This window comes from Ciconia boyciana, chromosome 1 (genome assembly GCF_034638445.1).
Source record: "Ciconia boyciana chromosome 1, ASM3463844v1, whole genome shotgun sequence".
Classification (NCBI taxonomy): Eukaryota; Metazoa; Chordata; class Aves; order Ciconiiformes; family Ciconiidae; genus Ciconia; species Ciconia boyciana.
This window is the reverse complement of record NC_132934.1, coordinates 219138443-219159091: the sequence shown is the minus strand read 5'-3', so window position 1 is coordinate 219159091 and position 20649 is coordinate 219138443. Positions and strand designations below refer to the sequence as shown.

Genomic DNA, 20649 nt, shown 5'->3' with positions numbered 1-20649 from the left:
GTGTGCATACGTGTTTGTGTACATGTGTGGCTGTGTACATGTGTGTGCACACGTTCGTGCACATGTGTGGCTGTGTACGTGTGTGCACACGTGTGGCGGTGTACATGTGTTTGTGCACATGTGTGTGCACACGTGTTCGTGTACATGTGTGGCAGTGTACATGTGTGCACGTGTGGGTGCACACGTGTTCGTGTACATGTGTGGCTGTGTACATGTGTGTGCACGCGTTCGTGCCCACGTGTGGCTGTGTACACGTGTTTGTGCGCATGTGCGTGCGCGCACACGTGTTCGTGCCCATGCGTGGCTGTGCACACGTGTTGTGCGTGGGGTGTCGCGGCTCTTGCCTTGGCACAGCCCTTTGCGCCTGGGGAAACTGAGGCACGCAGCCCCTCCCCAGCCCCGGAGCCGCCCTGGGGGGGCTGGGGAGGGGCAGGGCCTGCTGAGCCCGCGGCGGGAGGGGGGCGAGGGTCGGGGTGGGGGTCCCCGTCCCTCAGCGCTCCCCGCTCTCCCCCCCCAGGAGCACGTCTACATCTACCTGCGGGACGGGGAAACCCGGCTGATCTGCGACGACCCCCCCCACGAGCTGCCGCCCGAGGGGACGCTCAGGTGAGGCCGCCCGCCGTCCGCGCGCACACGCGTGTGGCTCGGCGGGGACGCGTGCCCACGCGTGGGCGCGGAGGGCGCGAGGTTTCCCGGGGGACACGGCCGCCGTGCCCCCGAAACGCAGCCCCATCCCTGTCCCCATTCCCATGCCCTTCCCTTTCCCCATCTCCATCCTCATCCTCATCCTGTCCCCATCCCCATCCTCATTCCGTCCCTGTCCCCATCCCCGTCCCCATCCCCATCTCCATCCTCATCCTCATCCCATCCCCATCTTCTTCCTCATCCTGTCCCCATCCCTGTCCCCATCCTCATCCTGTCCCCATCCCCATCCCCGTCCCCATCCCCATCCCCATCTTCTTCCTCATCCTCATCCCATCCCCATCCCCATCCCCATCTTCTTCCTCATCCTGTCCCCATCCCTGTGCCCGTCCCCATCCCCATCTCCATCCTCATCCTCATCGCATCCCCATCCCCATCTCCATCTTCTTCCTCATCCTGTCCCCATCCCTGTCCCTGTCCCCATCCCCTTCCCTTTCCCCATCCCCATCCCCATCCTCATCCTCACCCTGTCCCTGTCCCCGTCCCCATCCCGTCCCCATCCCATCCCTGTCCATCGCCGGGCATCGGCCCTCAGGGAGCTCCTGGGAGCTGGGCACCCGCGTGGCGGAGGGCGTGCAGGGACACACACGTGTGCAGGGGACACACACGCGTGCACAGGGACACACATGTGCACAGGGACACACACACACGTGCACAGAGACACGTGCATGCACAGGGACACACGCGTGCACAGGGACACACGCACATGCACAGGGACACACACACGCATGCACAGGGAGACACACACGTGCACACGGACACACACGTGTGCACAGAGACACACACACATGCACAGGGACACACGCCTGCACACGGACACACACGCATGCACAGGGACACACACATGCACGGGGACACACACGTGTGCACAGGGACACACGCTGCGTGTGCAGGGGACACACACGTGTGCACGGGGACACACGTGTGCACAGGGACACACGCACACACGCACAGGGACACACACGCGTGCACAGGCGCCACGCGTGCCCACGCGTGCTGCACAGCCCCGGTGGCCTGTCCCCTCCCGGAGCGTGCAGGTCCCTGCCCGGGGGGTGCCCCTGCCGGGGGGGGCGTTGGGGTCCCCCCGGGGCGCTGGCTCAGGGTGTCCCCGTCCCTGTCCCCGTCCCCGCAGGGATGCGGTGCGGCGGCAGAAGCGGCTGCAGTGCGGGGGGCTGCCCCCCGCCGAGCTCCCCGCCCGGCCCCTGGGGCCCCTGGCAGCACCCCTGGCCCCCGGGACGCAAGGTGGGGGCTGCGGGGGGGGGATGGGTGGGGAGGGGGCATGTGGGTGGGAGGGGGCACAGGGCTGGTTGGGGGCATGGGAGAATGGGTGGGTGGGTTGATGGGTGGGTGGGTGGGCGAACGGGAGAGTTGGTGGGTGGGTGGATGAGTGGGTGGGTGGATGGGAGAGTGGCTGGGTGGGTGAATGGGTGAGTGGATGGATGGGAGAGTCCATGGGTGGGTGGGAGAGTCAGTGGGTGGATGAGTGGGTGGGTGGATGGGAGAGTGGCTGGGTGGGTGAATGGGTGAGTGGATGGATGGGAGAGTCCATGGGTGGGTGGGCGAATGGGTGGGTGGATGGGTGGGACAGTGGCTGCGTGGGTGAATGGGTGAGTGGATGGATGGGTGAGTCCATGGGTGGGTGGGCGAATGGGTGGGTGGATGGGTGGGAGAGTCAGTGGGTGGATGGGTGGGTGGATGGGTGGGAGAGTCAGTGGGTGGATGGGTGGGTGGGTGAATGGGTGGGTGGATGGATGGGAGAGTGGGTGGATGGGTGGGCAAATGGGTGGGTGGATGGGTGGGAGAGTGGGTGGGTGGGTGGAGTGCCTGGGGACAAGTAGGCATGGAGGTGGACAGATGGGTGGGTGGGGGGTGGGGACAGGGGGGTGGATGAGGAACGAGCCAGTGAATGCACAGACAAGGATGGATGGATGGATGGATGGATGGATGGATGGATGGATGGGTGGATGGATGGATGGATGGATGGGTGGATGGGTGGGTGGGAGGACAGGCGGGGGGGTGGGCGGGCGATGCACGGGGACGTGGTGGGGACACGCACCCCGAGGGCTCCGTGCCACAGCCCCGGGCTGCCCCCGGTGCCCGCTCAGGACCGACCCCGTCTCGGCTTGCAGTGCTCATCATCCCGCTGGTGGACAAGGACAGCGGGGCCGTGGTGTGCGTCATCCTGGTGAGCGCGGGGACGTGGGACAGGGCTCTTGGGGGACGGGGACAGGGCCCGGGGGCCTGGGTCCTCACGCCGCAGCCGCCCCTCCAGGTACACTGCGGCCAGCTGAGCGACTCGGACGAGCAGAACCTACGCGCGCTGGAGAGACACGTGAGTGACGCCGGCTCAGCCGTGGGACCCGGCACCTGGGGACCCGCCGGCCCCCCTGTCCCTTGTCCCTTACGCCCCTCCTTGCAGGCCCTGGTGGCATACCGGCGCCTGCAAGCCCTGCAGAAGCTGCAGCCCTGGCCCCAGGTCAGCCTCTCCACCAGCTCCTCCCAGAACTCCCTGGCCAAGCCCGAGAAGGCGCCCGACAGCGGCTACAGCCACCTGGACTGCAAGATCCTGCAGCTCTGCGGTGAGGCCGGGGGGCGGCACCGGGGGCGGGGGGTGCGCGGGCAGGGTGAAGCCGGGGTGCTGAGCCCCTCACGGCGCTCCCGCCCCTCGTGCAGGTGAGCTGTACGACCTGGATGCCGCCTCGCTCCAGCTCAAGGTCATCAACTATGTGAGTAGCCACCCCGCCGGCCCCCCCCATTACTCCCGGCCCCAGGGCACACCGGGGAGCCCCGTTTTATTTCCACACGAAAAAAAATTCCGCCAAAGCAAAGAAAAGCCTCAAGCGTCAGCTGCGCAGCCATCAGTAGTGACCAGAGTGAACAGCCTTGTCATAACCATCAGTAGTCTCTAGAGTTAACAGTGCCACCCTAACCACAGAAACTCTGAAAGAGAATCGATGGGTCCCCCTCCCACTCTCTAGCAGCCTCTGCACAGCCATCAGTAGTGACCAGAGTGAACAGCCTTGCCCCCACCATCAGTAGTCTCCAGAGTTAACAGTGCCACCCTAACCACGGAAACTCTGAATTGATGGGTCCCCCTCCCACTCTCTAGCAGCCTCTGCACAGCCATCAGTAGTGACCAGAGTGAACAGCCTTGTCATAACCATCAGTAGTCTCTAGAGTTAACAGTGCCACCCTAACCACGGAAACTCTGAATTGATGGGTCCCCCTCCCGCTCTCTAGCAGCCTCTGCACAGCCATCAGTAGTGACCAGAGTGAACAGCCTTGCCCTTGCCCTCGCCATCAGTAGTCTCCAGAGTGAACCTGATCAGACACAGGGGAGAGGATCTAAGGGGGGGGCACGTGTGGGTGCCCTGGGCACAGGGAGGCAGAGGAGGGGCCAGATCCTGCCCTGGGGGGCTTGGGGCAGGTTGGGGTGCTGACCCCCCCACTCCCCCCCCCAGCTGAAGCAGGAGACCCAGTCGCTCTGCTGCTGCCTCCTGCTCGTCTCTGAGGACAACCACCAACTCTTCTGCCAGGTGAGGGCCACCGGGCCGGTCCCCCCACCCCGACCCCCCCATGGGGCCAGCGGGTCCCATTGCACCCCGCCCCCCTCCCCGGGCACAGCTCCATGGGGCTCGCCCACCACCCTCCCCCCCCCCCATCTCTTCCAGGTGGTGGGGGACCGCGTCCTGGAGGAGGAGATCAGCTTTTCGGTGAGCGGGGTGGGGGGGTGGCGAGGGCTGGGGGGGTGGGGGCAAGGGGGTCCCATGGGCTCACCCATCCCCTGCACCCTCAGCTCACCTTCGGGCGCCTGGGGCAGGTGGTGGAGGACAAGAAGTCCATCACCTTGAAGGACATCAGCGAGGTGGGTACCAGCTCTCCTGCCCCGCATGGGGACCGTGTCCCCCTTCCCGGCACCCGGGGACACCGTGGGGTTTTCGGGGGTGTGGGGGGGGCTAAAAAATCCTGCCCCGTCTCGCCTCCTCCCCGCAGGAGGAGCACAAGCAGCTGAGCAGCATGTTGGGCTGCGAGGTCACCTCCATGCTCTGCGTCCCCGTCATCAGCCGGGCCACCTCCCAGGTGGTGGCACTGGCTTGCGCCTTCAACAAGCTGAGCGGGGAGAGGTGAGCAGCAGCTCCGGCTTGGGGGGGCAGCGGGCAGGATCCGGCCCCCGCCCCTGCCCCTCTGCCCTGAGCTGGGGTTGCCTTCGGGGGTTGGCGGAGCATCGTCACCGTGGAGGAAGGAGGGGGCAGGCGTGGCGTGGGGACCGGTGGGGACAGGGGACTGAGGCGTCACCCCCCCGCCCCGCGTGGGTTCTTGTCCCCCCGCAGCTACACGGAAGCGGACGAGCACAAGATCCAGCACTGCTTCTGCTACACCTCCACGGTGCTCACCAGCACCTTGGCCTTCCAGAAGGAGCAGAAGCTCAAGTGCGAGTGCCAGGTGAGCGCCCGCGGGGCCGTGTCACGCCGGGCACACGCGTGTGCGTGTCCCGCGTCACGCCGGTTAGTGACGGCGTCCCCTCTGTCCCCGCCAGGCCCTGCTGCAGGTGGCGAAGAACCTCTTCACGCACTTGGGTAGGTGCACGCTGCGGGGAGCGCCCGCGCCCCGCGGGACGGCGGCACCGGGGTCCCCTGTCCCCAGCCTGGGGACACCTTGTCCCCTGCGCTGCCAGCCCTGGCCCTGCTGGGGGCTGGTCGCAGGAGGGCGGCCGTGAGCGGGCCGGGGGCCTTGCTGGCGCTGGCGCTGCACGGCTGCAGGCGCGGGCGTCGTGTGAGCGCAGAGGGCTGCATGCACTTAGAAACGTGCACTCGCGCGCGCGCCGCTGCAGGCGTGCACTGCTGCACGCGCACGCAGAGCTGCAGACACGCGCGCTGCTGCGCGCACGCTGCTGCACGCACGTACTGCTGCATGCACACACGCACTGCTGCTTGCACACACTGCTGCGTGCACACACACTGCTGCATGCACGCACACGGCTGCATGCACACATGCACTGTTGCACACACACACTGCTGCTTGCACACACACTGCTGCATGCACACTTGCACTGTTGGGTGCACACACACTGCTGCTTGCACACACTGCTGCGTGCACACACGCTGCTGCATGCACACATGCACTGTTGCACGCGCTGCTGCTCGCACACACACTGTTGCATGCACGCACTGTTGCATGCACACACACAGTTGTATGCACTCATGCACTGTTGCACACACACACTGCTGCATGCACACTTGCACTGTTGGGTGCACACACACTGCTGCATGCACACATGCACTGTTGCACACGCTGCTCGCACACACACTGTTGCATGCACACACTGCTGCATGCACACACACAGTTGTATGCACACATGCACTGTTGCACACGCTGCTCGCACACACACTGTTGCATGCACACACTGTTGCATGCACACACACAGTTGTATGCACACATGCACTGTTGCACACACACACTGCTGCTTGCACACACACTGCTGCATGCACACACACTGCTGCATGCACACATGCACTGTTGCCCACGCTGCTGCTCGCACACACACTGTTGCATGCACGCACTGTTGCATGCACACACAGTTGTATGCACACATGCACTGTTGCACACGCACATCACTGCACGCACACACACTGCTGCAAGCAAACCCGCACCGCTGCTGCACACACCCATGCACCGCTGCAGACACACGCGCTGCTGCACCCTCCCCCCCTGCACTGCTGCACCCCCCCGCACTGCTGCACCCCCCCCGCACTGCTGCAGCCCCCGCGCAGCCGCAGCTCGCGCTGCACGCAGGCACCCTGCCGCATTGCGCGTCACCCTTCAGCGTGCCCACGCGCGCCCACGCGCGGTGCAGACCCCGTCCCCCCCACGCTCCCCGGCCCTTTCTGCTGCGCCCCCGCGGCGGGGGGGGGTGTGCTGGCACAGCCCGCCCTCGGTGCAGCCTGAGCTGAGACCCCCCCCTTTCATTGCATGAGTGGGGAGATGGGGCGGGCAGCAGCTGCCTGGCTGGGGGCTCCCTGACCCTTTCCCCCCCCTCCCCGCCCCGCAGACGACGTCTCTGTTCTGCTCCAGGAGATCATCACGGAGGCCCGAAACCTCAGCAACGCGGAGATGTGAGTGGGCCCTGCCGTGGGTGGGCGGGGGGCAACACACACACGGGTGGGCCCCAGGGGGGGCGGCCGACGGGTGCGAGCGGCCGCGGCGTCTCTTGCAGATGCTCCGTGTTCCTGCTGGACCGGCTCAGCCACGAGCTGGTGGCCAAGGTGTTTGATGGCGGCGTGGTGGACGACGAGGTGAGCGTGGGGACAAGAGGATGGAGGTTGCGGGGGGGGGGAGGGGAGCGGATCCTGGGGTCTTGCCCCCCAACCCGAGCCGTGCCGGTGACCCCCCCCCGCCTTCTCCCTGCCCGCAGAGCTATGAGATCCGCATCCCCGCGGACCAGGGCATCGCCGGGCACGTGGCCACCACCGGCAAGATCCTCAACATCAAGGACGCCTACTCCCACCCGCTCTTCTACCGCGGGGTGGACGACAGCACCGGCTTCCGCACCAGGAACATCCTCTGCTTCCCCATCAAGAACGAGAGCCAGGGTGAGGGGGCCGGGGGACACGGTCCTGTCCCCAGCACATGGGCACGATCCTGTCCCCAGCACACGGGCACGGTCCTGTCCCCAGCCCGTGGGCACGATCCTGTCCCCAGCCTGTGGGCACGATCCTGTCCCCAGCCTGTGGGCACGGTCCTGTCCCCAGCATGTGGGCACGATCCTGTCCCCAGCCTGTGGGCACGGTCCTGTCCCCAGCACACGGGCACGATCCTGTCCCCAGCACACGGGCACGATCCTGTCCCCAGCCCGTGGGCACGGTCCTGTCCCCAGCACACGGGCACGATCCTGTCCCCAGCCCATGGGCATGATCCTGTCCCCAGCACACGGGCACGGTCCTGTCCCCAGCCTGTGGGCACCGTCCTGTCCCCAGCCCATGGGCACGATCCTGTCCCCAGCACACGGGCACGGTCCTGTCCCCAGCCTGTGGGCACGATCCTGTCCCCAGCCCGTGGGCACGGTCCTGTCCCCAGCCTGTGGGCACCGTCCTGTCCCCAGCCCATGGGCACGGTCCTGTCCCCAGCCCATGGGCACCGTCCTGTCCCCAGCCCATGGGCACGATCCTGTCCCCAGCACACGGGCACGGTCCTGTCCCCAGCCTGCGGGCACGATCCTGTCCCCAGCCCGTGGGCACAGTCCTGTCCCCAGCCCATGGGCACGGTCCTGTCCCCAGCACACGGGCACCGTCCTGTCCCCAGCCTGTGGGCACCATCCTGTCCCCAGCATGTGGGCATGATCCTGTCCCCAGCACATGGGCACGGTCCTGTCCCCAGCCCGTGGGCACGGTCCTGTCCCCAGCCTGTGGGCACCGTCCTGTCCCCAGCCCATGGGCACCGTCCTGTCCCCAGCCTGTGGGCACGATCCTGTCCCCAGCCCATGGGCACAGCACTGTCCCCAGCATGTGGGCACGGCACTGTCCCCAGCATGTGGGTCTGATCCTGTCCCCAGCCCATGGGCACGATCCTGTCCCTACCACATGGGCACGATTCTGTCCCCAGCATGTGGGCACGATCCTGTCCCCAGCACAAGGGCACGATCCTGCCCCCTGTCCCCCCTCTGCTCCCAGAGGTCATCGGGGTGGCGGAGCTGGTCAACAAGATCAACGGTCCCTGGTTCAGCAAGTTCGATGAGGACCTGGCCACCGCCTTCTCCATCTACTGCGGCATCAGCATCGCCCACGTACGAGCCCGGGGGGGGTCCCCAACCCGGGATGGGGGGCAGGGGGGAAGGGGAGCCCTCCACTCTGCCCCAGAGCCGGCCACAGGGATGGGGGGACATGAGTGCGGTCCCCGTTCCTTGGGGACAAGCGGTGGTGGCAATGGGATGGGACGAGATGGGATGGAGAGGACACACGTGGGGAGCAAGGATGTGCTGGGGGGTCAGGGTGGGCTGGGGGGTGCTGGGGGGTTTGGGGGGTCTGCCCACCCCCAGCGCTCCCGTACCCCCCTCCCGCCCCCCAGTCGCTGCTGTACAAGAAGGTGAACGAAGCGCAGTACCGCAGCCACCTGGCCAACGAGATGATGATGTACCACATGAAGGTGAGGTGACACGGGGACGGGGACGGGGACAGGGACACGAGCCGGGACCCCCGCTGCCAGCGCGGTGCCCCCACGCTCCACCCCGAGGTGGTGGCATGGGGGGGAGGACGGGATGGCAATGACACCCCAGGGCTCTCTGCTCTCGCTGGGGCTGATGTGGCCCAGGGGACAGCCTGGGGACACCCTGGGGACCCGGTCACAGCGCGGGCCACCGGCAATGGCTCCCGCAGGTGTCGGACGATGAGTACACCAAGCTGCTGAGCGAGGGCATCCAGCCCGTGTCGACTATCGACCCCAACTTCGCCAGCTTCACCTACACGCCGCGCTCGCTGCCCGAGGACGACACCTCCATGGTGAGGGCCACGGGGACGGTCCCCAACTGCCACCGTCCCCTGCCTGCCCTCGGTCAGGTCGTGTGCCCCAACCCCAGGGTGCTGGGGGGGCTGGGATGGGGGGGTGCGGCTGCACCCCCGAGCATCTCCCTGCCTGCCGGGCAGGGACAAGGGTGGCACGGGGGAGACCCTGCTGGGCGTTGTCACCCCCTGCCACCCACCCTGTCCCCTCCGCAGGCCATCCTGAGCATGCTGCAGGACATGAACTTCATCAACAACTACAAGATGGACCGCCAGACGCTCACCAGGTGGGTCCCACCCCTGTCCCTGTCCCCATGCCCACCTGTGGGACCCCTGCACAAGTGGGGGGTCCCCGGGGGGTGAAGACCCCCCTCTCCTCATGAACCTGCCCCCCCCAGGTTCTGCCTGATGGTGAAGAAGGGCTACCGCGACCCCCCCTACCACAACTGGATGCATGCCTTCTCCGTCTCCCACTTCTGCTACCTGCTCTACAAGAACCTGGAGCTCGTCAACTACCTGGAGTAAGACCAGGCGCCGTCCCTGTCCCCGTCCCTGTCCCCTGGCCCGGCCAGGGCTCTCCCTGCCCTCCCGCCTGCCTCAGTTTCCCTCCTTCCCCCTCCCCAGAGACATCGAGATCTTTGCCCTCTTCATCTCCTGCATGTGCCACGACCTGGACCACAGAGGCACCAATAACTCCTTCCAGGTGGCCTCGGTGAGCCGAGCCCAGCGCTGGGATGTGCATGGGTGGGGGGGGGACGGGGACGGGGACAGAGCTTGGGGGGGGTCTTCACCCCCATAGCTCCATGACCGGGGCCGCTCTGCCTTGCAGAAATCGGTCCTGGCCGCGCTGTACAGCTCGGAGGGCTCTGTCATGGAGGTAAGGTCCCCCCCAAAACCTCCCCCTCCTCAGCTCCGTGGGGCTCCGGCTGTGGGGCAGCATCCCTGCCTGCACCCTGCCTGCTCCCACCGCCCCGGCTTCTACCGCAGAGGCATCACTTCGCCCAAGCCATCGCCATCCTCAACAGCCAGGGCTGCAACATCTTCGACCACTTCTCCCGCAAGGTGAGCCCCCAACCTTGGCACCTCTCCCATGCCACCCCCCCCCGCCCCCCCTGCCCGGAGCTGAGCCCCCTCATCCCCTCTGGACCCCCAGCTCCCCATCCCTGGATCCGGCCCTTGGGATGCAGGGGCGGGCAGGGGCACAGAGCCGATCACACCGGCCACCTTGCCTGGCCCTGCAGGACTACCAGCGCATGCTGGACCTCATGAGGGACATCATCTTGGCCACCGACCTGGCCCACCACCTGCGCATCTTCAAGGACCTCCAGAAGATGGCAGAAGGTGAAGCTCCTCTGCTTGGGGTTGGGGGTGTGGTGGGAACTCATCCTACCAAGGTTGGGAGGTGGCGTGGCAGGTCCTGGATGTCCTCAAAATCCTCGTGTAAGGGGGTGATGGGGGTTGTGGGGCTCCTTCCCGAGCCCCCCACCCCAACCCCTGCCCCGCTCCCTGCCCGGCAGTGGGCTACGACCCCAAGAACAAGCAGCACCGCAGCCTGCTGCTCTGCCTGCTCATGACCTCCTGCGACCTCTCCGACCAGACCAAGGGCTGGAAGACCACCAGGAAGATTGCGGTGAGTTCCGCACCGTGGGGCTGACCCCCTGAATGCCACCCCACCACCCCACCCCGGGCACCCGCACGTCCCCAAGCGCCGGGGACCAACCTGCCCCTCACAGTGGCATCGTGCCCCATGGAGGGGGTCCCTCCATGCAGGGACCACCGGACCACGCAGCAGCCCTGCCATGCCGGGACCATGTCCCTGCCCAATGCAGAGCCGTTCCCCTGCAGCCGTGGAGAGGGGTCTGGAGGGCAGGCGGGGTGGAGGGGTCACCCCAGGCGTGCACCCCCCCGTGCTGACAGCCTGTCCCTTGCAGGAGCTGATCTACAAGGAGTTCTTCTCCCAGGGTGACCTGGTAGGTAGCACCAGGGCTTGGGGCAGGGTTGGGCTTGGCCAACGCTCTTGGCCAGCACCAAGGGGGCTCGGATGAGGTGGGAGGGGGTGGACCGGGAATGGGAAGGGGACGGCCACCGGCATTGCCCTCCCCTTGCCACCGCTGCAGGAGAAGGCCATGGGCAACCGCCCGCTGGAGATGATGGACCGGGAGAAAGCCTACATCCCCGAGCTGCAGATCAGCTTCATGGAGCACATCGCCATGCCCATCTACAAGTGAGCCCCCAGGGCTGGCGCCAGGGTTGGGGGGGGTCCTCTCCCATCACCCCCTCTTGCCCATGCCAGGGTGGGACGGGGGGTGCTGGGCAGGGCGTCTTGCAGGTGTTAGAGGGGTTTCCAAACAGCGGGGATGAGGGGAGCGGGGTTGCACCCATCTAAGAGTGCAACCCCATGCTGATGGGTGCCCCCCCCCACCCCCAGGCTGCTGCAGGACCTCTTCCCCAAGGCGGCTGAGCTCTACGAGAGGGTGGCCAGCAACCGGGAGCAGTGGACGAAGGTCTCCCACAAATTCACCATCCGGGGGTTGCCCAGTAACAACTCCCTGGACTTTCTGGATGAGGAATACGACCCGCAGGCCCCCGACCCCCAGCTCAACGGCTGCCTGGAGCCTGAGGGGGGGCAGCCCGAGGCGGGGGCCGAGTGAGGGGGGTGGTGGGGGGGGCCGGGCCGGGGCTGGGGGCCAGGAGCATCCCCAATCCTTGTCCCCCAGCCCATCGGGAGGAGTTTTAGGGGGACATCAGTGACTCTGGACCACCACGGTGAGGTCCTTCCCCACCGGTGGGTGACTGTCCCCTCCCTCCGGGGCAGGTATTCAGGTGTCCCTGGACCCCTCTTTGCTGGGACTCTGCCTCGGTGGCTGGGGACACCGGGGGGACACCGTGGGGACACCGTGGGGCTGGAGGATGGATGTGCTTTAAACTGCCTTAAGGCCGCAGGTCCTGTCCCCATGGGGTGACGATGGGGACAATGTCCTCGGCAGCTGGAGGTGGGGAGGGCTTGGAAGCGCCCCCGGAGGGGTCATCCCCCTGAAACGTGGCTGTGGGGCTGCGGGGGTCAGCGGGAGTGCTGGTGGGGTGGGCTGCAGGGCGCGGGGGGGTGCCCCATGAGGCTGCGGGAGGAGGACTGGGAGGTCTGAGGACAGAAGAGTCAGGATCAGGCCCACGGAAGGAGGCCGGCTCTGGCTGGAGGAGGGAAGAGGCACCCACAGCGGGATGGCCACGGCCGTGGGGATGCTCTGCCTGCATCCCCTGCCGGGTCCTGCCAGACCGGCCCCCCCCCACGCTGCAGAACCAGCTCCTGCCTCTTCCCAGCAGCCGCCGAGCATCCGTTGGCTAAAAGACCCCCCCCTCCCCGGGCACCCCCGAACCCACTCACCCGTGGAAGGACTCAGTGTCCCTCGCGCAGCCTGGTCCCACGCAGCCACGTCCCCTGCAAGGGCTACACGCGTGCCAGGGCTGGGGGGGCTCCTGCTCCTGGTTTGCACGCACGGGGTGGGGGGGCTGCGCTCCCATAGGGACACCACAGAGGGTCTGGTCCCCCCCATGTCCCCACCGTGTCCCCGGTGTGTGGGTGTTTTGTTGGCTTGGCACCGTGGTGCCCACCCGGGAGCCTCCTCTCTGCAAATAGCTGCACCGGTGACCGACATGTCCATGAGCATCCCCAGCTTGCGGTGGCTTCACAACTCCTGCTATACTGACCACCGTGCATGGACCCTGCCGGTGTCCCGTGGTCCCTCCGGTCCTGCAGACCACCATGCGTGGACCCTGATGGTCTCCTTGCGGTCCCTCCGGTCCTATTGACTGCCATGCATGGACCCTGCCAGTGTCTCATTGTCCCTCTGGTCCTGCATACTACCATGCGTGGATCCTGATGGCCTCCTGTGGTCCCTCCAGTCCCATTGACTGCTGTGCATGGGCCCTGCCAGTGTCCTATTGTCCCTCCAGTCCTGCAGACCACCATGCATGGAGCCTGCTGGTGTCCCATGGCCCCTCTGGTCCTGCAGACCACCATGCATGGACCCTGATGGTCTCCTGCGGTTGTTCTGATCCCGTCAACTGCCATGCATGGACCCTGCCATCCCACCGTGGTCCCACTGACTGCCATGCATGGACCTTACCATCCTCCCGTGGACCCTCTGGTCCTACAGACCACCATGCGTGGACAGTGATGGCCTCCTGTGGTCCCTCTGGTCCTACTTAGCACCATGCATGGATCCTGCTGGCTTCTGCATGGTCCCTGTGGCCATGCATGGACCCTGTTGGTCTCCCACCATTCTTCCTGCCCTGCTGACTGCTGTGCATGGACCCTGCCATCCTCCTGTGGTCCCTCTGGTCCTACAGACCACCATACATGGATGGTGATGGCCTCCTGAGGTTCTCTCCAGACCTATTGACTGCCATGCATGGACCCTGCCATTGTCCCGCAGTCCTTCTGGTCCTACAGACCACCATGCATGGACGGTGATGCCCTCCTGTGGTCCCTCTGGTCCTACAGACCACTATGCATGGACGGTGATGCCCTCCTGTGGTCCCTCTGGTCCTACAGACCACCATGCATGGACGGTGATGCCCTCCTGTGGTCCCTCTGGTCCTACAGACCACCATGCATGGACAGTGATGCCCTCCTGTGGTCCCTCCTGTCCTACTGGCTGCCGTGCATGGACCCTGCCAGCCTCCCCGTGGTCCCTCCAGTCCCACAACCCACCATGCGTGAACCCCCTCAGCCCTGGGGGCTCTGCTCAACCAGCCCTGTAGGGTCCCTCCAGCTGTGTGTGACCCAGGTCTGTGTCACCCCAACCCAAGCCACCCGAAACACCCATGAGCAGGGGAACCAGGCCAGGGTGAGCCCCCGCGAGCAGCTCGCCTTGCCGGGGTTGAGCTGAAGGAGGGGCTGGGGATGAGGGTGGATGCTGAGCCCTGAGGGATTGGGGTGCACTGAGCCCCCCTGGCTGCATCATCCGGCTCACGGCAGCCGGTGGGTTCACGGTCAGCAGGCGAAGGCGATAGAAGCGGCACGGTGAAATCCTGGCGCTGCCAAGGTCGGTCCCACCAGGGTCGGTCCCACTAGGGTTGGTTCCACCGGGGTTGGTTCCACCAGGGACAAGGGCAGCCCCCGTGCAGCCATGGGGTCATTCACCGCCCCAGCCCCGCTCCGCCGCAGCATCCCACGGCACCATCCCTGTGCCGAGCCCCGGCGGTGCCGCAGCGGGTCCCCGCGGCACGGTGATGCTCCCAGTGCGATGGGTCCCTCCCGGATTTGGGCTACGGGGCGGCTGTTCCTCTCGTCGTCTCGGCTGTAAGCAACGCCTCGCCTGTTTTCTTGGGGTACCCGGAGCGCGTGTGTCTGCGGGAGCAATGGGAGACCCCCAAAGCCGAGCTGCTCCCCGGGGACGAAGTGAACTGAATTCCTTTTGCCTTACCTACTCGGAGATGCCTTTAGCGAGATGCTTTGCCCAAACCCCGGTAGGACCCGCCCGGTGACCGCGTCTGGCCGCTGGCCCATGGCTTCGCCTACAAGACCCCCCCCTCAAGCCCTTCTTCGCCCTCCCCACGCCACCGTGCAAGGACACGGGGGGACAGGGATGGTTCCAGAAGGCAGCAAACCCCCAAACTGCAAGAGGAGGAAGGCGGCTCCAGCCCTGGCATGACGCTGGCGTGGCCGTGCCACCAACGTGCCGGCGGGCGCAACCACTCCCAGCCCGGTGCCGATCCAGGGGTGCCCGGCGATGCAGGGGTCTTCCCAGCCTAAGCCGGTGCCAATGGATTTTGGGGGGGGTCTGCACTGGGGTGCCACATCCCGGGTACCACGCCATGGGGGAGCACGCAGGGATGCCCGTTTCCCAGCTGTATCCCATTTTTCCAGCCCCTGCCGCTGGTGTGCGTAGGTGGTCGATGCTTTCCCGGCTCCTGCCCCTGTACATACCCCTATGGATACTGGGGAGCGCAGCCGGCACCCAGCCCAGCTCCCCCATGAGTGTGCACGGGCGTGCGTGGGCGTGCAAAACCTCCTCCGGCTTTTCTGTCCTCCCCTCTCGCAGCGCTGGTTGTTCTGGGCTCGAGGAGGAGATGACTCCTTCTCCTCCTTCTCCTTCTCCTCCTTCTCCTTCTCCTCCTTCTCCTTCTCTTCCTTCTCCTCCTTCTCCTTCTCCTTCTCCTTCTCCTTCTCCTTCTCCTTCTCCTTCTCCTTCTCCTTCTCCTTCTCCTTCTCCTCCTCCTTCTCCTCCTCCTTCTCGTTCTTTCTCCTTCTCCTTCTTTCTCCTTCTCCTTCTCCTTCTTTCTCCTTCTCCTTCTCCTTTCTCCTTCTCCTTCTTTCTCCTTCTCCTTCTCCTTCTCCTTCTCCTTCTCCTTCTCCTTCTTTCTCCTTCTCCTTCTCCTTCTTTCTCCTTCTCCTTCTCCTCCTTCTTCTTTATTATTATTATTATTATTTTTTTGGTGGGTTTTGGTTTTCCTAAATAAATTTCATACGTCGATCTCCCCGCGGCGGGTCGGTGGGTGCCTCGTGTCGGGGATCCCAGGGGATGCTCCCAGGCGGGGGGGGGGGTGTCCCCAAGGATGTGCGGCAGCACCAAGGAGGGACAACTTGTGTTTGGGGCTGAGCCTGACCGTGTGTGAGCTGTGCGAGGCGTGCAGGGCAGCAGCATGCAAGGTGCGTGCAGCAGGCGAGGCTGCGGGCCGTGCCGGTGTGAGGACAGCACGGTTTGGGGCTGCAGGCAGGGGTTTGGGGGTGCAGGCAGGGGTTTGGGGGTGCAGGCAGGGGTTCCCTTGCAAGGAGACCCCAGGTCGCCCCCAGCCCCTGTCACGGCCCATGGGGGAGTGGGTGGCTCCAGCTGAGACTTACACGCCACAAAACTGCCCTTGGGGGGGGGAGTCCAGCTCAGGCCGGGGGCTCCGGCCCCCCCTGGGATGCTCCAGTCCCCCCCAGATCCTCCGACCTGCCCTGGGATGCTCCGGTCCCCTGGGATGCTCCAATGTCCAGGGAAGCATTGGCCCCCCAGGATGCTCCAATCCCCCCCAACGCCCTGTTCCCTCCCGGAATGTTCCAGACCCCCAGGATGCTCCAGCGTCCCTGGGATGCTCTGGTCCCCAGGATGCTCCGATGCCCCGAGATGCTCCGGACCCCTGGGATGCTTTGCACCTCCCAGGATGATCCCTCGGGATGATCCAGACCCTCTGGGATGCACCAATCCCTTGGGATACTCCGACCCCCTGGAATGCTCTGGACCCCCAGGATGCTCTGCCCCACCCCGGGATGCTCCAGCCCCCTGGGATGCTCTGGCCCCTGCCAGCCCCAACCTGCCGGGTGGGGACCCCCCTGTGCTCAGTTGGGGGCCGTGCTGGGACCCCCCATTCTCAGGGCAGCAGCTGGAGCTGGGCCTGGGCCAGGATCTGGCCTGAACTGTGACTGCTGCAGGATCCTGGGCTGGGGTGCAGGATAACACCCATGCTGGGACCCCCCCCGTGCCTGGGCTGGGAGTGGGGTGCAGGACTGGCTGGGCTGGACCCCCTCCACGCCAGCCCCTGTCCCTGCACCCAGCCCTGGGCTGGGACCCCCCCCCCCATGACTGACACTGGGTCAGGATCCGGCGCCAGTTGGGACCCCTCTGTATCCAGCCCGGTCCTGGGCTGTGCCAGGATGCGATGGGGCAAGAGGACCCCGCCAGGACAGGATTCCCAGCCCCCTCCCCCCCCAGGATCCCACCGGCGCTGGGATCCCCCATCCCTCAGCCAGCAGGGCAGGATCCGGCCGGGCCAGGACCCCGCACCCATGGCCGGCCGTGGGTCACGCTGTCACCTGCACTGCACGGCCATGACGTGCCCCAAGTCACCCGTGGATCCTTTCCCCCCGCGCACCGGGCTGCAGGGGTGCAGGATCCCACCCTGGCCTGCTCCTCTGGGTCCAGCAGCCACCCCTGCACTGCCCCGGAGGGGACCCCCCCCCCAGCAGAGCTCAGCTCTGCCCATCACCTTCGCCTCAGGGCTGTGGTTTTCATTGCAGCTCCCAGCCCCACCAGCCGTCCCGCTAACGAGCAATTTATTACCCGGGATCCATGCAGAGGTTTCATCCCGGCCTGAGCTGATGGCTTCATCCCGGGCAGCAGTGTTTAATGCCGGAGGAAAAGTCCCTGGAGGTTTCGACGCCGGCACATGCTGGCGCTGTGCGAGCTGTCAAAATTGGGGTGAAAAACTGTAAAAACTGTCAAGGGTCCCCCAACCTGCTCACGGCCACGGTAAAACCTGGCAGCAGAGCCGAGAGTAAGTCCCGGGATTAAATCCTGTGCATCAGCTTTAATGCAGAGCAAGTCCCGGAGCAGGGTTGGGTGCTGCCGGGGGGCACCAGCATATTTGGGGTCCCCAGCCACAAGCTGTCCCCTCCTGCCTCTGACACCGATGGCTCCATGCCCTCGGTGACGTCCCTTTGCCTTCCTGGGTGCACGTGGGGTGCCACAGCCACATGCCACCCGTCTTGCCCCTCACCCCAGCCTCGGGGCTGTCCCCCTGTGTGTCTCAGCCAGCGCCTTCTGTCTGTCTGTCCTTCCCTGGCTGTCTGCCCAGCTGCCACCACCCCGTCCCCGGGTGGCCTCAGGAGGATGCTGGGGTGGGTGGCCGTGCCCCGCGCAGCATCGTCCCCATGGGGTGCAGGTGTCCTCTGGGCATCCCACCTAAGTGACCCCCAGATAAGGGTCCGGCATGTCCCCCACCTTCTGGCCAGCCCCCTCCTGGAGCCGGGGTGGGTTTTGGGGGGCTGCTCAGCACCCCCCTGCCTCCTCCCCATCCCCGTCCTGCTGCCCCGTGCCTGGCCGGTCCCCTGCAGCGTCCCCAGCTCCAGCCCTGGGTTCCCAGGGTGGGGGTCCCTGCCTGCAGCGGGCAGCTCGGGCTGGGCACCAGCACTAGATGGCACCCGCTGCCTGCACAGTGGCCACACCGTGGGCAAACCCAGTGCCCCCAGTGCCAGACTCCCTGCAGCAGCCAGCGGGGCTGGAGGGGTCTCGGGACCAACGCTGCTTTCGGGTGGGTGGGGGGCTCAGGGGCGGCTGGCAGCTGGGTGCCCCCCGGCCGGGTAGCCTCAGCATCCCCTCACAAAACAACACCGGGGGGGGTTGCCCGGAGATTCGGGTCACCCCCAGCCTGTCCCTGCGTCCCCCCCAAGCACCCACCCCCAGAGCGGAGGAGCTTCTGTCCCTTCTGCCTGTGTCCGGGCTGCGGGGCCGCATCCTGGGTCCCTGCATGGTCCGCAGCCAGGGTCCCTGCCCGTGCTGTCCCTCCTCGGCGCGGGGAGCACCTTGCACCCTGCAGACGTCCCGGGGCAGCCCCAGAACCCCCCCCCCCAAATGCCTCTGTCTCTCCAACCCCGGCACTTGGGGTCCTTGTGGGTCTGGCCATGGGGTGGCGGGGGGTGCGGGCTGTGCCCAGCCGTGGGGCTCAGCCCTTGGTCCCCTCCTGCTGCCCCACAGAGGCCGTGGGAGGAGGATTTGGGCCGTGCACGGTGGGGGCACGGCCGGGACCCCGCTGCAGGGCCCCGTGTGTGGGTCCCAGTCCCTGTGGGGCTGTCGGGGCCGGGAGCTGAGCCCCCCCCTCCATGTCCCCTCCAGCCCCGACGCCAGCTACGTCGTGGCCGGCTCCTGTGATGGCACCGTCCACGAGTGGGACGGGGAGAGCGGGGAACTGCTGGCCTGGCTGGCCGGGGACCACCGGGAGCCCCGCTCGGTCACGGGGGGCTGGGGGAGCTGGGGGCACCCCGGTGCTGGCGCTGCCTTGGGCTGGGCTGAGCGGGGCCACCCGTGACCGCCGTGGCCTTGGAGCCCCTCGGGCCGCTGCCTCCCCCGCGAGGAGCAGGGCAGGAAGGGGGTGCTCCAGCGATCGCCCTGCAGTGGGGTGCTGTGCACCCGTGGGTGCAATCCTGCAGCAGGGTGCTGTGTACCCACCAGCACAGCCTTGCAGCGAGGTGCTGTGCACCCGTGGGTGCAATCCTGCAGCAGGGTGCTGTGTACCCACCAGCACAGCCTTGCAGTGGGGTGCTGTGCACCCGTGGGTGCAATCCTGCAGCAGGGTGCTGTGTACCCACCAGCACAGCCTTGCAGCGGGGTGCTGTGCACCCGTGGGTGCAATCCTGCAGCAGGGTGCTGTGTACCCACCAGCACAGCCTTGCAGCGAGGTGCTGTGCATCCATCGGTGCAATCCTGCAGCAGGATGCTGTGCACCCATGGGTGCAGCCTGGCAGCAAGTTGGACCTGGGGTCCTTTCAAGCCAGCCCTCCCCCATGATGGGACCCACTGCCCGCAGCTCCCATCTCGCAGCCCCCGTGCCAGCGTGTCCCCGAGCGCCCTGCGCTGCCGTCCCTCCCGCTCACCCGTCCCCCGAGGCCGGACACCCACCGGGTCTCAAGGCAGTAAGGTGACCAGCCTGCACGGGTGGGTGCTCGTGCACGCGGCCGCGGGCTTCGTGCAGGGCTCGTACCTGCTTCGTGCACGGGAGGCGACCTCGTTGCGTGTGGACGCGTCCCTCGTGCCCGCAGACGTGTCCCTGTTGCACGTGGGGCGTGCTCTGCGCGTGGGATGTGTCCCTCGTGCCTGGGACACAGGGGACACAACTGTGCCCTCGTGCGCGCAACGTCGCTTCGGGGAGGCGTGAGAGCCAGGGCTCTGCCCTGCGCAGCGCAGGCAGCAGAGCGGGCAGCAGAGCAGGCAGCGGGGCCGGGGCAGGCAGCACTGGAGCCTGCCCGTGGGTGGGTGCAGTGTCCCGGGGCTGCTGCACCCTGGCCCTGTGCTGAGTGGCCCGACTCGGGAACAGTGCCAGCAAGGGGCCGTGCACTGCACAGCACCGCACTGCACCGCACTGCACCGCACCACGCTGCACAGCACTGCACAACACCGCACTGCACAACAACACCACACTGCACAGCACCGCACCGCACCATGCTGCACCGCACTGCACAGCACTGCACCACACCGCGCTGCACAGCATTGCACAGCACCGCACCGCACAGCGCTGCACAGCACTGCACAGCACCGCACTGCATGTCACTGCACCATGCTGCACGTCACTGCACAGCACTGCACCACACCGTGCTGCACAGCATTGCACAGCACCGCACCACACAGCACTGCACAGCACTGCACTGCACCACACAGCACCGCACTGCACAGCACTGCACTGCACAGCACTGCACTGCACCACACCGTGCTGCACAGCACTGCACAGCACCGCACTGCACCGCACTGCACCACGCTGCACAGCACTGCACAACACCGCACTGCACAGCACCGCACCGCACAGCACTGCACAACACCACACTGCACAGCACCGCACTGCATGTCACTGCACCATGCTGCACGTCACTGCAGAGCACTGCACCACCCCGCGCTGCACAGCACCGCACCATGCAGCGCTGCCCAGCACCGCACCGCACAGCGCTGCACTGCACGTCACTGCGCCATGCTGCACCGCACCG

At 66.5% G+C, this 20649-nt stretch overlaps 1 protein-coding gene across 1 annotated transcript in view; it reads left to right on the top strand.

The window, feature by feature from the left end:
* Positions 1 to 11845, top strand: part of PDE2A (phosphodiesterase 2A) — a 62960-nt gene extending 51115 nt beyond the window's left edge. The window contains exons 4-31 of the mRNA XM_072855553.1: positions 518 to 606; positions 1835 to 1944; positions 2832 to 2887; positions 2975 to 3034; positions 3122 to 3281; positions 3376 to 3428; positions 4164 to 4238; positions 4374 to 4415; positions 4499 to 4567; positions 4696 to 4826; positions 5034 to 5145; positions 5240 to 5279; positions 6752 to 6815; positions 6917 to 6995; positions 7115 to 7292; positions 8370 to 8482; positions 8764 to 8841; positions 9072 to 9194; positions 9411 to 9481; positions 9593 to 9715; positions 9819 to 9906; positions 10024 to 10071; positions 10182 to 10256; positions 10436 to 10535; positions 10712 to 10824; positions 11126 to 11164; positions 11312 to 11418; positions 11623 to 11845. Of these exons, the coding sequence (XP_072711654.1) occupies positions 518 to 606; positions 1835 to 1944; positions 2832 to 2887; positions 2975 to 3034; positions 3122 to 3281; positions 3376 to 3428; positions 4164 to 4238; positions 4374 to 4415; positions 4499 to 4567; positions 4696 to 4826; positions 5034 to 5145; positions 5240 to 5279; positions 6752 to 6815; positions 6917 to 6995; positions 7115 to 7292; positions 8370 to 8482; positions 8764 to 8841; positions 9072 to 9194; positions 9411 to 9481; positions 9593 to 9715; positions 9819 to 9906; positions 10024 to 10071; positions 10182 to 10256; positions 10436 to 10535; positions 10712 to 10824; positions 11126 to 11164; positions 11312 to 11418; positions 11623 to 11845 (2619 nt within the window). The remainder of the gene's footprint in view (positions 1 to 517; positions 607 to 1834; positions 1945 to 2831; positions 2888 to 2974; positions 3035 to 3121; positions 3282 to 3375; positions 3429 to 4163; positions 4239 to 4373; positions 4416 to 4498; positions 4568 to 4695; positions 4827 to 5033; positions 5146 to 5239; positions 5280 to 6751; positions 6816 to 6916; positions 6996 to 7114; positions 7293 to 8369; positions 8483 to 8763; positions 8842 to 9071; positions 9195 to 9410; positions 9482 to 9592; positions 9716 to 9818; positions 9907 to 10023; positions 10072 to 10181; positions 10257 to 10435; positions 10536 to 10711; positions 10825 to 11125; positions 11165 to 11311; positions 11419 to 11622) is intronic.
* Positions 11846 to 20649: the final 8804 nt, after the last annotated feature.